The sequence below is a fragment of the Poecilia latipinna genome, unplaced genomic scaffold, assembly GCF_001443285.1.
Source record: "Poecilia latipinna isolate Pla-1442-1.1 unplaced genomic scaffold, P_latipinna-1.0 Scaffold1051, whole genome shotgun sequence".
Lineage (NCBI taxonomy): Eukaryota > Metazoa > Chordata > Actinopteri > Cyprinodontiformes > Poeciliidae > Poecilia > Poecilia latipinna.
The window spans coordinates 172,525-185,995 of NW_015113667.1; the positions used below are offsets into that span (position 1 = coordinate 172,525).

The window sequence follows — 13,471 nt, forward strand, 5'->3', positions numbered from 1 at the left end:
AGGGATTTCCCCCGCCTAGAAGTGTCAATGCAGCCCGTTGAATGTGACAGGTGGCCAATCAGAACGTGCGGATTCTCCTCCTGCTTTCTGAGGGGAAATTACAGAGGGGAATCACAAACAGCTGATACAATGCAACCCAAAATCCAGCTGACATGATATGTGGAAATATTAATATTTATTTAACATTTCGTGCAAAGAATATAGAAATGACCAGGAGAAGAGTTGGAGCCAAATTGCTACCGCAGTTGATAAACCCGGTAACTTTTCAGCTGTTCTTCGTTAACGTGACATAAATAGTTATAATGATTTTCATTCAGTCAGGACTTTACGCTGACTCCATGCATTGCAGGCAGATTCTAGTAAAGCATTGATTAATGCCTGATTTTAAAATTAGTAAACTGGACTTGTAGCCATTATTTTGGGCTACAAGTCCAAAATAATGGCTGTGTGGCTTGAGACCACATAGCACGATCGAACCCGATCGAACTGTTATACCTAGGATTTCTGTCGGCTAATGGGTCTCTCAGGTTTTGAAAATGGGCCGACAGTCGGCTGACAACTCGTGTTGTGTGCGCTGGACATTACACTAAGGAAATGAGGAAGGGAGGGTCAGTGGAAAGCACCGGAGTTGAGCCTTTTTTCATTCAGTGTCATCAAGAGAAAGAAAAAAGGAAGGAAGAGACGATAAAGCCGATAATTAAAATGAGGTTGATAGGTTTAATTTATCATGCGATTTAATTGATTTATCGTTTATCGCGACAGGCCTAACAACAGCACACACGTTAAATCTAAAAAGCTGGAGTGGAGTCACTTATCTGCTCAAGGGTACCTGTGTATTCTGAAGATAATGGTCCTTCACGAATAGTCCAGCTGTTCAGCTGACTTGATGGCCAGACACACGGGTACCGTCTACATCCAGGTGTTCTGAGCCCATATTTGTCACCAACAATGTACCTGGTTAAGATCCTAGGAGTTTGAAAAAAATTACAAAACTGTCTTTTAGCATTTTCCAAGCTCTGAAAGACAACTTGTATATTTAATAATGACACATTCGCTCTTGCTTATTCTGTTTTCTAATGGGATAAAACGTGAAAAGTGTAAGCTTTTTAGAATTTGTAGTAGAACTGATCTAAATGAACCTGGACACCAAAAGAGCAGTCGATCAGCCTTTTATCGCACAGCCAAGTCAGAAGCCAACTTCAGACCTGGCTGTACAAGCATCAGAATATTCAGTTTTGAAATGGAAAATGTTTGAATGCCTTTATAAGCCTTTGATCAAATCAAAAGTACTCGTACTGTGCCTTGCTGAAAGTATTCTCACCCCCTGTTTTTGTCTAAATTCTCCCAACATGTTTGCGGCAGACAATACTGGTGAGATACTTTTGAAAGCTGAAAAACTGTTTTCCACCACTGATCTCTATTTAATCTGACTTTGTTTTAGCTATTTTGTGTACCAAAACGGCCTTATTTACATCTGCAAGTCCCTGTTATATTAGATCACAAGCAATCCCTCACATCCTTTGAATGATAACTTTGATTGTGACGATTTCAGTTGATTTCTTTCTTTGTGTATAATTTTTTTTTTCTTCATTTCTGGTCTGGTTTTTCTCAGGGTGGTGGTCAGACAGACATGGAGGAACTTAACGTGGACACTCAGCATCCACCGCAAGACCAGTCCAAGGGAGGAGATCAGATCCTCATTCAGAACTCTCCTCCCGCCGGAAGCTTGTCGGAAAACTGCGAGCACAAGGAAGCTCCGGTGGAGGCCCAGGAAAAGAGCGACACCTCCGCCCAGCCGCAGGCCAAGTCTCTGTGGAAGCCCATTCCCCCTCTGGTGCCTGAACTCCACAGGAGCACAGAGACCAGGGACCAGAGCTGCCAGACCGAGGAGCAGGGTCAGCCTCCCGCGGCCAATAACGACGGCCATAACGCAGGTGCTTCTTTTGATTCTGCACGTCTCGCCGCTTTGATTCACTCACCTCCAGGCTGAGGCTGTCCGTCAACCCCCTGTGCAGCCTCGCTGCCGGGGCACCGAATGTAGCCGCTCAAAATAAAGCTGAATGATTTGTTCTCACTGAGAAATTGACTGCTCCGAAGAGGAGCTGTTTTTGGCTCCGAGTGCCGTGACGTGCATGAGAAGTTGGCCCGTGTTATCCAAACACTTAAGAAAGTTTTGTTAGCAGTGGAATTCTTCCTGCCAGGGTTTGCACCCTGTTGAATCAAGCTCCAGTCATGTTTAGAGTTTGAACTGACGCTAGTCGTGCTTTGGTGTAATGCTTTGAGCACTCACTGTAAACAGGACTGATCTTTGACCCCCTCCGGCGGGGTCATGTGGGTTCAGTGACCTGTGCTGCTGGGATTAAAGCAGTTTAGAAGTAGAGGTGAGGGGGTGGGGATGGTGGGGAAGACAATGCTCTCTGTCACCCATTTAGTTAAGCTAATCCTCATCACTTTCTTTCTGGCTTTTCTCCTCCATTCTCATTCATGTTTCCAGCCTTTCCAGTCGATGCCTTAGGGGCCTTGTCGATGCGTCCGCAGCTTTTCCTCCCCCCTTTCTCACTTTTACCTCCTCAAATCAGCTGACACGACTGTGAAATGGATCGAGTCCATGCTGCTTTCCCACTCTGGTCTCATGCGTCTAACTCTGATCAGGTTAATAGCCATGAGGGAGGCGCCGACTGACCTTGGCTGACACAGTTTTAACTTGCGTCACTGTAACGTTCTACAGACACATTGGCCACAACACACCTCTTTCCTGTTGCATACGATCATCTGCAGTCGTTTGCACATAAAAGCCGGTGTGACACGCTTTTAAATGTCAACCACGTTACCATTTACCTGCTAATGAGGAGCATCTCCTGGTGAAATCCGTCTGATTTGATCTGCTGATATTAAATACAATACGAGCAGATGTAAAAACAACTTAAAAATCTTACTTTCAGTTATTTCTGTTGGGTGCATTGGCGACATCATGATGCATGTATGCGAGAACAGTTACTGTAAAACAGCATTTTAATGTCATTTTGAAACGAAGGCTTTTTAAGATGTTTTAATCACAAACCGGAGTCTCACAGACAGAGATTGAACCCTCAGAGGGACAAACTGAGAACTATTCCTGAGCTTGTCAGCCTTCCTGTTGTCTGCTTTAAGTCTCTCTCACTCTCATTATCACTCGGCATAGATAAAGTGCTAGCACCGTCTTGATTCAGCAACAACTTTGACAAGAGTGTTGTTGCAACTGTGAGACGCGAGTGCTTGGAAACGGCAGAGAACGATCAGACATTAGCGTTCAGGCCCATCAACCTGAACATCCTCTGATACGAGTAACCAGTTGGTTTCTCAGTGCAACTTTCGCAGGTTGTTGTATGATGCTGTAGTTTTTTTTTTTTTCTCCTTTTATTTTGTATTAAATATTTCAAAACCTCAACAGTAAAAATTGGACTTTTATGTAAAAATAGCATCACAACGATTACCTTTCGGTTTCCTCTCAGATTTCAAGATTCGTAACAAAGCATGTCGGTAAATAATAATAATAAAAAAAGATTCTTCTTCAGGATTTCTGCTTCCTACTTGACCCTTAACTCTGTTGCGATTCAGGTCACCAGTGAACGAGGACACGTCCATTGGGATGCTTCTCTGATTTCGTCAGATTAAGTGACAATAAGACGCTGTGGTCTGTGTTGAACCAAAAGGACCGATGACGTGCTCTTCATTGGCCCAACTGAGTGAAGATTTTCATTTTCCTCGTGCGATGCATTTGTTCTTCCGTAGGGGCTCCAGATTTTACTTTGAAGAAAGATGTCCTCCTTTATCTTTGCCTTTAAGAGCTTATGTGGTGTTGGTGTGATAGGCGGTAATAAGGTCAGAATGAATCACTGTCCTGTACAGATCTCATTGTGTGGGCTCTTTTCAGCACACGGTAATTTACCTCGTTCACAGCAGACCTCTTCTCTTGCGATGCTGTAGTTCTCCAACATGGCCACACTCTTATACAATTAGGAGCTGACTTTGATATAATGCTGTGTCTTTCTCTCCGTCTAGGTTTGTGTGCTGAGCCTGGCGATCCCCCTCTGCTCCAGCAGCCTCTGCAGACCTCCAAGTCTGGGATTCAGCAGATAATTGAATGCTTCCGATCCGGTATGCGTCTCTGTTTTCTTGTTGTTTCCTCCTCCTCCTTTCTACCTCTCTAGCTCTAGCTTCTTATCATTATTTTTAATGGGTGTTTGTCCTTTTTTTTTTTTCTTGGGGTTGTTCAAACCCAAGTTTTAATCGTTGTGATTAAAACCCTCATTACTAAGAGCTGGATTTAAACAAAAGGAAAACACAGTTGATGTTCTTTCTGGATTATTTTGTATTCATTTTTTAAAAGCATTTTTTTTTGTTCATTTGATTAAATCTTAATTAAAAAAAAATTAGAAGTGTATCTAAAAAAATGTATTATTAACTATATTTTCTTTTAGATCTACACTGTTTTAAAGTTTTAGCCCAATTTAATACATCTGACTTTTGTAATTCTTTGAACAGCATACCTGATTTTAACAGACTTTTTATTTGAACTTTTTTCCAAGGATTAAACAACCAATATTTCTTTAACCTTAAACACTGCTTGTCCTTAGTGTTGCTGTTTTTGATTCGACTATAATTCCTGGATTTGCCTGCGTCTGTGTTTAAACGTATAATTTGCACAACCTGATGGAAACATTCTGCAGGATGCAGAATTTGCACTCCTTGTACTGTAAAATGTGCTCTTTAAAACTGCTATGAGAACTCGGGTTCAGTCTGAATTGATTACAAGCCACTTTAATCAGAAAGCTGACGCCAGTGACATAAAGAGTGGAAAGGGGTTCTTTTTATGCAAATTAAACACTTTAAAACAAAAGAAACCAGGGAAAAGAGAAGAAAGATTGATTAGAATCAGGATAATTTCATTTCTTTTCTTTTTTTTTTTTCCCTATGAAACAAATTCCACAGATGGGACAAAAATACCCCTGACATTTATTACTTCACCAATTAGGTGTAGCAAAGCAAACCAGTCAACAGAAGTTTTAAAATCTTTTTTTTTTTTTTCATCAAGTAAAAGAAGGGGAAAAATGAAATGATGATCCAAAGAATCACAAAGCATCACAACTGCTATTTTGTTGCACCGCAATTCAAATCAGCATTTTGGAAAAAAAAAAAAAAAAAAAAAAAAGACTTGATCACTACCAATCTCCTTTCAAAATATGAAAAATGCCAAAAACGTTATTGCAGACCTTTTTGAGCAAAGTTCCAGGCGGGTTTGCCATTTTCTCCTGGAAGATCGCATTAAAATGGATAATGAGGTACAGAAAGATCCATCTGCTCACCGTTTTTCCCTTTTTTTTTCTCTCTCTCTTTACTTGCAGGCACCAACCAGCTCAGAAGCATGCTGCTGAGGGAGGTAGACACCATCTTTGAGTGTAAACTGTGTCGCAGTCTGTTCAGAGGCCTCCCGAACCTCATCACGCACAAAGAGTACTACTGCTTATCACGGCTACCTGAATCTGACGGTGGGTAACGCGACACATGCAATACCAAAAACCCATTAGCAAACAGAATCATGAAGACCAAGAGACTCTGCTTAAAAATTCCCCACAACTTGACCCCTGATCTTTCATATTAAAAGTTGGAGTTGGAGCTCCAGTTCAATGGTTTTAATCAATTGTGTTAATTATCGACCAAATGTGGTCGAGTTGACGGCGTATGTAATTTTAAGGGACTGTCAACAGCCTAAATGTCCTCTCGTTGTGAAAATCAACAGAGAGAACAAGCGAAGGCTACATCAATTAATTTCTGCTTGCTAAAGACGACGTAAACATCTGAAAGCGTCCCACAGATCAGCTAGATTTGTCTCGATTTCATCGAAGTCGTTGTGAACTCTGAAGTTTGCACAAACACTCTCTGTCTTCACAGTCTCCTTGGACGTCTTCGCGTTTTACTTCAGTATTCTGTCACTCCAAGGATCCCTCACTCGCTTTCATGCCATCTGTCTCCTAATTACGATTCCCTTCCTTGCACTTTCATATAGAAGCATAGGCACACAGTAGCATCTTCTCTCCTTTGAACGTTTATTACACAAAGGCCAGCTTTCCCCTCCATCAGAGAGACTATAATTTGTCAGTGTTTGAGCTTTTTTTTTTTTTCAAACTCTTAATTAGCTGCAGTATGTTTCCACTCTTAACTCCGGGGGATGAAGAAGTCTGTAAAACTCTTGATATCATTTCTGTAACTCTTCCCCTCCTCGAAGGGAAAGCAATCCCAACAAAAGGAAGTCAATATATTTTGCTCAGTTTTCTCCACCTTACCAATTACTGCTGTATGAACCTTCTCCATCCTAATGCTATCATCATCTGCCTGGGGTTGTAATGATGTTTCCCCTGCATAAGTAGCTCGGGTTTTTTTTTCCCCCCCCTCAATAAAGCGCTTATAGCTTTGGGTTGGATGTGTATTGTATTATTAAGTGACCTAATTGCTGCCGTTTCCATCTTTGATATTCTGAGCATTGATCGTTTGTGGTTGCGGCAAAGTTTTGCTCGATTTGTCTCACCTGTCGCATTGCACCCCGACGGTCTGAACAGATGAGTCTTCTGCCTCTTCGTTTCCAGTTGAGTTTTTCACGCTAATGATGCTTAATGGCAAAATGATTATATGTGCTGTAGAGAAGGGAATCTCTCTATGATTAAAAGTATTTACCAAACAGACTGAGCAACAACAAGACGTGTTTTTTTGTTGCTTCTGACAGTCACATTAACAGTAGCAATATTTAATGTTTTGGGTTTCCCCCCCCCCTTTTACCATCGTTTAGTTATTAAGCAGAAAGTTGAAGGCAGGACTTATTACATTGTCTGTTTTGATTTTAAAGCTTTCATCTGATTCTGGCGTATGAGCTCAGAGATTTGAAATGAATGGCTGCTGCTTCAGTTTCATTATTTTTTGTCTGTTAGGCGTTATACCCCTTGAATTTTTAAAATATTGTCAGACAGAATTCTATACATTTAAACCCGTGGGAGAAACAGGATTATGCATTTATCTTAACCATTCCATAGTAGATTTGACTGAAGGGTTTCTTTTTAATTATCCTGTGTCTGTGTCTTGCTGTGGGGATGAAAAAAAAAAAAACAAACTGGTCAAATCATCATCCTTCTTCCTGTTAACTTTGTGGAGCTTTGCTGCTACGGGAAGCCGTAAGGAAGTGGGCAGCATGGCTGTAAAAACTTGGTTCTTTCACCGCCGTACGTCACAATGGTCATGACATACATTCACTGAAATGTTCAGTGTTGGTTTGCTGCCACACAGCGTTTTGTATGGAAGCTGAAAAGTTCAGCATTTGTTTCATCTAACCTGACGACGTTTTGTCGCTTGTTTACCGTGTTGCCTGCGTGGTTATGGATTTCTTAAGCACACGTAAAGTTCGTGGAGAGCATGGCTGTTCTGACCCCAGCTTTGACGATCGGACATTAAATAACCACAGCTGAAAAACAAATGCCTATTTAATACATTAGGTTTGTGTGTGTGGTTAATTATAGCATTATGTTGTAACAAACCCATCCCTGAACTCCGTTTGAAGTAATGGACGATGATTTTTCTCTGACAGGCTCTTCTGGTGATGACCGACAGAGTGTAGCCATGAAGGATTTACTGGACGCAATATATCCCAGAGCTGACCGGCCCGACTACGTGGTCCGATTAGAGCCCATCCAGACCACCAACAAGGCGGTGTTCCAGTACCTCACCACAGAGGAGGAGCTGGCGAGATTTCCATCACACACAACCAGGTGCGTTTTTATTAAAACAAGGGACAAACGCGTTGCATTTAAATTCACAAACGGAATGTATTTTATTGACTGAAGTCACTCGTTTGTTTTTGTTGCTCATCACAGTGCCAGAGAGAGTCCTGTCGCTTGGGAAGGAGAGACTATGGAGGGTGTGGAAAACAATCCAGACAGTCAGCCAAATGCTCCTGAGAGCCACGTCAGTCCAGGGCCGAAGACATGGGAGGCCGACGATGAGGCGAAAGAGGAACAGCCAAAGCCTGAAGACGAGGGCTCCAACAGTGGGGTAGGTTGTAAATCTGTTGTTAAACGATTCTTTTTGAACATGTTTTTTTTTTTTTTTTTATTGTTAGAAGATCTGTCTTGCTTTTGGTACAAAGTATGTTTTTCCTGACCGTCCAGGTTGAAGATGTGACCATTTCCTGTTGTCTCTGTGGCCAAGACTTTAACTCCCGTCGGAGTATCAGGCGCCACTGCCGCAAAATGCACCAGACTAAACTGGAGGAGCTCCGTAAATTCACGGAGACGCGCACAGTTCCTACAAGCCTGCTCTCTATGGTGAAAGGTAGGAAATTATACAAGTGAATAGCAATGAATTCTGTAACATATCAGTTAAAAGAACTAGCTCATGATATTAGAAAAAAATATATATATATTTTCTTGTCCAGTTTCAGGTCTTTAGCTAAAAAGATGCAGCTTCTAGATAATCTGTGTGCTTTTTGCTTGAAAACAATCAATGATGAGTCTGAATAGATATTATAGATGTATCTCGGTGTTGTTGAAGGCCGACCAAGGACTCTCAGTATGCCAACTGGAAAGTCCTGCCCAGTGTGCCTGAAAACCTTCGCCACCAAAGCCAACGTGCGGCGGCACTTTGACGAGGTGCACCGGGGTCTACGCAGGGACACCATCACACCGAACATCGCGTCAAGGCCGGGCCAGCCCTTCACACTGGAAGTCACACCACCCAAGAAGAGCAACAATTCCTCCCCGACACGTGCCCACAGCTCCAAGACCACTCCTGTGAACTCTAAAACCTCCGCCTCAAACCAAGCCCAAGGGAAACCTCAGAGTAAGCAGACGAACTCGGCCTCATGTCGATGCACCCTGTGCAAGAGGAACTACAGCTCCCAGGTTGGTGGATCGACTCTGTCGCTGGGTTTTCACCGATTATCAAATGTACTTTGGTTCTGAAAGCCTTTCCAGTGGTTTCTGATGATATCCTTCTACCTTTTTTTTGTGACATTACAGCCACAAATCATGCATGTTATTTGAATATTGTGTGGAATCCCAATGCAAAGTAGGATGTTGAAAGGTGGAATGAAAATGGTCAATGGTTTTCAAAATATATAACAAACTAAAAACATGGGGCATATTATTGGCCAGTAGATCTGTCTGTGAGATACAAACGCTGCTTAATAGAAACAGCAGGGATGGACTCAATTTTGCAGATTCTACTTTTTGAAAGACCCCAAGCTCACTCCGATTGCACGATAAAGCATCATTTTTAAAAGGATTCGATTTGATCACATGAAAAGGGAAACACAAGTACCCAGGTTTGTGGTTGTAATGCGACATGTGTCGGGTGAGATTTTCTGGTGGTGTGTTCTAAAAAAGCCCTTTATTTGTTCTTTTTAGCTGATGTTAAAGAGACACATGCGCATCGTGCACAAGATCTACAGCGTCCGAAGTAACAAGTCTGGTGGCACGCCGTCACCTGCTGCTAGCGCGAGCAGCGCTAATGTTAGCCTTAGCAACAACGTAAGAGTGAAGGAGGAAGCAATGGAGCCGTCGGACGAAGATGACGACGACAGTAGCCCTGCTCCGTCTCCCTCTAACAGCAACGGGACAGCTAGAGGCGTTCCACAAGCCGTTCTGAAGGTGAAAGAGGAGGAATCCCCATCCAGTCCAAAGGTACCTTCATCCACATCTTCGTCCTCCCGTGGAGGGAGCGCATACACGAACATGGCAGCCAAACTAAGCAAGTTGTCAGTCGGCTTTGACTTCAAGCAGCTCTTCTGCAAGCTGTGCAAACGACAGTTCAGCTCTCGTCAGAACCTAACAAAGCACATTGAACTGCACACGGACGGCAACGACATCTTCATCAAGTTCTACCGCTGCCCTCTGTGTCGCTACGAGTCGCGCCGCAAACGCGACGTCCTGCGCCACGTGACGGTTGTCCACAAGAAGTCGTCGCAGTACCTGGCGAAGATCATGCCCAAACTGGAGAGCAGGGCGGTGAAGAGGCTGGCGGAGGCGGTGCTGAACAGCACCAAGAGGACAGGCGGCAGCGCCAAAGAGGAGATGAACGGGCGTCACATTTCGTCGTCCTCCTCCTCTTCCTCCTCCTCTTCTCCGTCGCCTCCAATCACCCGCAAACAAGAAGCCTCCACGTCTGCCTCGGCCGCCACTTCGGCCTCCGCCCCGCCTGCCGCCCCCATCACCAGGAAGCAGCAGGAGCTTTCATCTCCGGTCCCGACTCCCTCCCCGCCCGTCACCCGCAAGCAGGAGAGACAGCAGACGGCTCACCAGTCCCGCCCCGTCAGCCCTCCTCTGACCCGGCGCAGCGAGAAACACTCGCTCTCTCGCAGCGCCTCCTCCTCGACCCCGTCCAGTAACCAAACGCCACACACCCGGCGACACGACGCCCAATCAGAGAGCAGCCCCGTGACGTCGTCCACTGAAGTCAAAGTGACGAAGAATTTCTCTCTCCATGCTTGTGACCAGTGTGGGCGGGCGTTTGCTAAGAAGGTAGGGATTTTAATTAGCCAAATTAATTTTTTTTTTTTTTTTTTCAATGAGGTCAGACAGAAAAAAAACATTAAGATGTAAAGAGCTAAGATTTAGTCATATAGCAGCTGTGGCAAACTGATGGAAATCTTGTTTTTCACAAACTTAACTACAGTTTTATTTTGATTTTTTTTCTGCCGAGTCTGGCTTAATCCTAATTCTAATAAAAATATTAGAGCACAATAGTTTAACTTCTTTTTGCATTAAAAAGGTTTGCACAAGTGACACATTTTTTATGTCCTGTGCGATTGCACCTAAATAAAACATTTATCAGTGCCTCCAGGATGTTAATGTTTTTTTGTGACTGTTGCAGCATAAAACTACTAATTTTCTGACACTTCTTTTTAAAAAGTTGCCATCAGAATTGCACATTTTTGTTGCCGTAACATGGTCTTATATGATAATTTGTGCAAAATTTGCAATTTGTGAGTGAATTTGCATCAATAGCTGCGATCGCAACATTGCGGCATCCTGGAGAAACTGATTTATTAACTCATTAAATACTTTAAAGAAGAGATTCAAATACTAGAAAGAAACTTTTAGAGTGCCCAAGAAGTTCAAGTCTCTTCTGCAAATCTTACTCAGGAATGGCAGCAGGTACAGGCAAGTGTTTCTACGCACAATCGCTACATCTGGTGTCAACAAGGGCAGCAAAAAGCCTCAGCTCCAATGAAAACCGACTACTGTCATGCTGGAAGTACCAGCACTTGCCTTTAGTGAAGATATTATCTCCAAGGAGTTTTCCAAAAATGAATTGCGTCGAAGAGGAAAAGGGGGACGCTTCGCATGCAGAGGTCTCTGATGTGCTGGAATGACTTCTGGTCCAAGGGAGAGTTGCTTTGCCTCAATTTGCATAAAACACTCCCCTAAATAAAGAATGGAGCCGGAAATCCTACCGGGGCTAATTTGCCCAACAAACCAGAAACAGCACTGTGATGAGCAATGTTTTGTTGTTGTTGTTGTTGTTTTGTTTTTGTTTTTTTTTTGTTTTTTTCAGCATGATGGAGCATCATGCCATAAGACAGCAGTGACAAACTGGTTTTAGGGATCAAAGAGCTAAAGGTTTGCCTCTGTGGTTTTTAACCCCATTTAACCCCAACATGTCCTCAGCTCTCAAAAATGTGGACCGAAAAGCTCCTCTTAAAAAAAATAAATAAATGATGCAACTTATCCATCAGATTGTGACCTGGTCAGCTTTTTTTATTTATTTATTGCTTTTATGAATGTGCATTCAATGGGGCTTTGGCATCCCTGTGTGTCCCTGCCTGCTGCTGAGAATAGGGAGACCAGCTTATTTGTTTTGCAGGGCAGAACTGCATCGTATCCCATTTCATATCAATTTAATTGGCTGTGGGACCAGCAGAAGAAAGGGTTCACCCTGGGTGCCAGGATAGACTGGTCTGATTTAAAATAAATAAATAAATAAAAAGTTAAAACACTGAAGCAGGAAACTTTGTGGAAAAACCAGGTTGCCGCCAGTCTTAAAACTGTTGTACGTGACTGTAAAATCCCGTAAATTATGTAAACTTGACATTCATTGGTTCCAACAATCTGCCAATGACGGGGTATAAACCAATCTTATTTGTTACATCTCTGTAACGGTGCGTTCACACCAAATGCATTCTGCGCGAACGCACCTCAAATATAAACTTTGATTTATTTTCTGCTTCCTCGTTAATTCTTTTTTTTTTTTTTTTTTTTTTTTTTTTTTATCATTTTGAATCCAGTTGTACCTGGAGTCTCACAAGCGAAGCCATCGAAACGCTACGGTGGGAGCAGCGAGCAGGAGGAAAGGAGTCAGCACACGCTCCAAATCTCTGGTCTGGTGAGACGCACAGTGTAAGAGTACAGCGCTCCCGTCCCGTCCTCCATTGGTCTCCTCCTTTTCTTTCCCCCCCCCCCCTCCCCCCACCCCCGTCCTCCCCCAGTCAAAAACCACTAAGTAAGGCTGAAATGTCGCTCCCCTCAGCAAATTCGCGAAAGTCTGCCCTTTTAAGATGTTGCTTACCGCAAGTTTTGCGTGTGGCAAAAGTAAGCTTTGATTCTGTCTGTGCAGAAGACGACTCCCTTTGGTGGAGTGAAGAAGCCATTAATCAGCACACTGACCAGCTGTTTCCTCAGTTCTTTATTTACTTGTTTGTGTGTTGCACTGCCTCTCTCTGCTCACTAAAAATGCCAACATGTTTCTGTTCAGGCTTTTAAATCTATGTCTTTATTAGAGGTTACTATTTTTATGACATTAAAACTACAATCTTCCTATTTTTTTTTATTGGGATTTTATTAAGTAGAGCCACACAAAGAAGTGCATAAAAGTGAAGGACTCATTTGGATTCAGCTGAATACTGATAAAAGATTAAAAAAAACAAACAAACATATCTTTAAAATAAATAAGAGCAACATGTTTTCCAATACATCGGCTGTGGAGGCTGATTATGTCAAATTAGGGAATTTCTTGTTTAGATCTATGAGTATTCATGTCTTAGACTGACCTAGTCAAAGCCCAGAGCTGAATCCAATGAGAAAACCTCCGATTTTCATTTGAACATTTAAGAGTCACAATTTACAAAATTACTTTGAAGGTTTTGGTTATATTGCGAAGAAGCATAAAAAGGTTTAAAGCTGTAACTTTGGTTCAACTTTAACTTCTGCTGATTTCACCGTTTTCTTTTTTTTCCCCTTCTTCTTCTCTCATTCTCTCATTTCGACTTGCAGATCGCCACAAACGAAGAACAGAGAGCCACAAACGGCTACACGGCAAATCAAAACATTTAACTGGAAAACTGAGACTACTGGAGGAAGTACTAGGAAGACCGGGAAACGTGAAGGAAGAAACAAAAGCAGAGCCTTACAGGAGAGAATAGTTGCATATGAACCAAAAAAAAAAAAAAAAA

At 42.7% G+C, this 13,471-nt stretch overlaps 1 protein-coding gene across 4 annotated transcripts in view; it reads left to right on the forward strand.

Annotated features, from left to right (window-relative positions):
• Positions 1-13,471, forward strand: part of LOC106959171 (zinc finger protein 800) — a 33,197-nt gene extending 19,726 nt beyond the window's left edge. For 3 of the 4 annotated variants that reach the window (XM_015051547.1, XM_015051546.1, XM_015051548.1), the window contains exons 3-12: positions 1,613-1,934; positions 4,042-4,137; positions 5,385-5,528; positions 7,613-7,793; positions 7,899-8,076; positions 8,193-8,355; positions 8,575-8,924; positions 9,429-10,541; positions 12,308-12,419; positions 13,293-13,471. In XM_015051547.1, coding sequence (XP_014907033.1) covers positions 1,613-1,934; positions 4,042-4,137; positions 5,385-5,528; positions 7,613-7,793; positions 7,899-8,076; positions 8,193-8,355; positions 8,575-8,924; positions 9,429-10,541; positions 12,308-12,409 — 2,649 coding nt within the window. In that variant the 3' untranslated portion in view covers positions 12,410-12,419; positions 13,293-13,471. The remainder of the gene's footprint in view (positions 1-1,612; positions 1,935-4,041; positions 4,138-5,384; positions 5,529-7,612; positions 7,794-7,898; positions 8,077-8,192; positions 8,356-8,574; positions 8,925-9,428; positions 10,542-12,307; positions 12,420-13,292) is intronic. The other variant, XM_015051549.1, reaches the window with a different exon arrangement.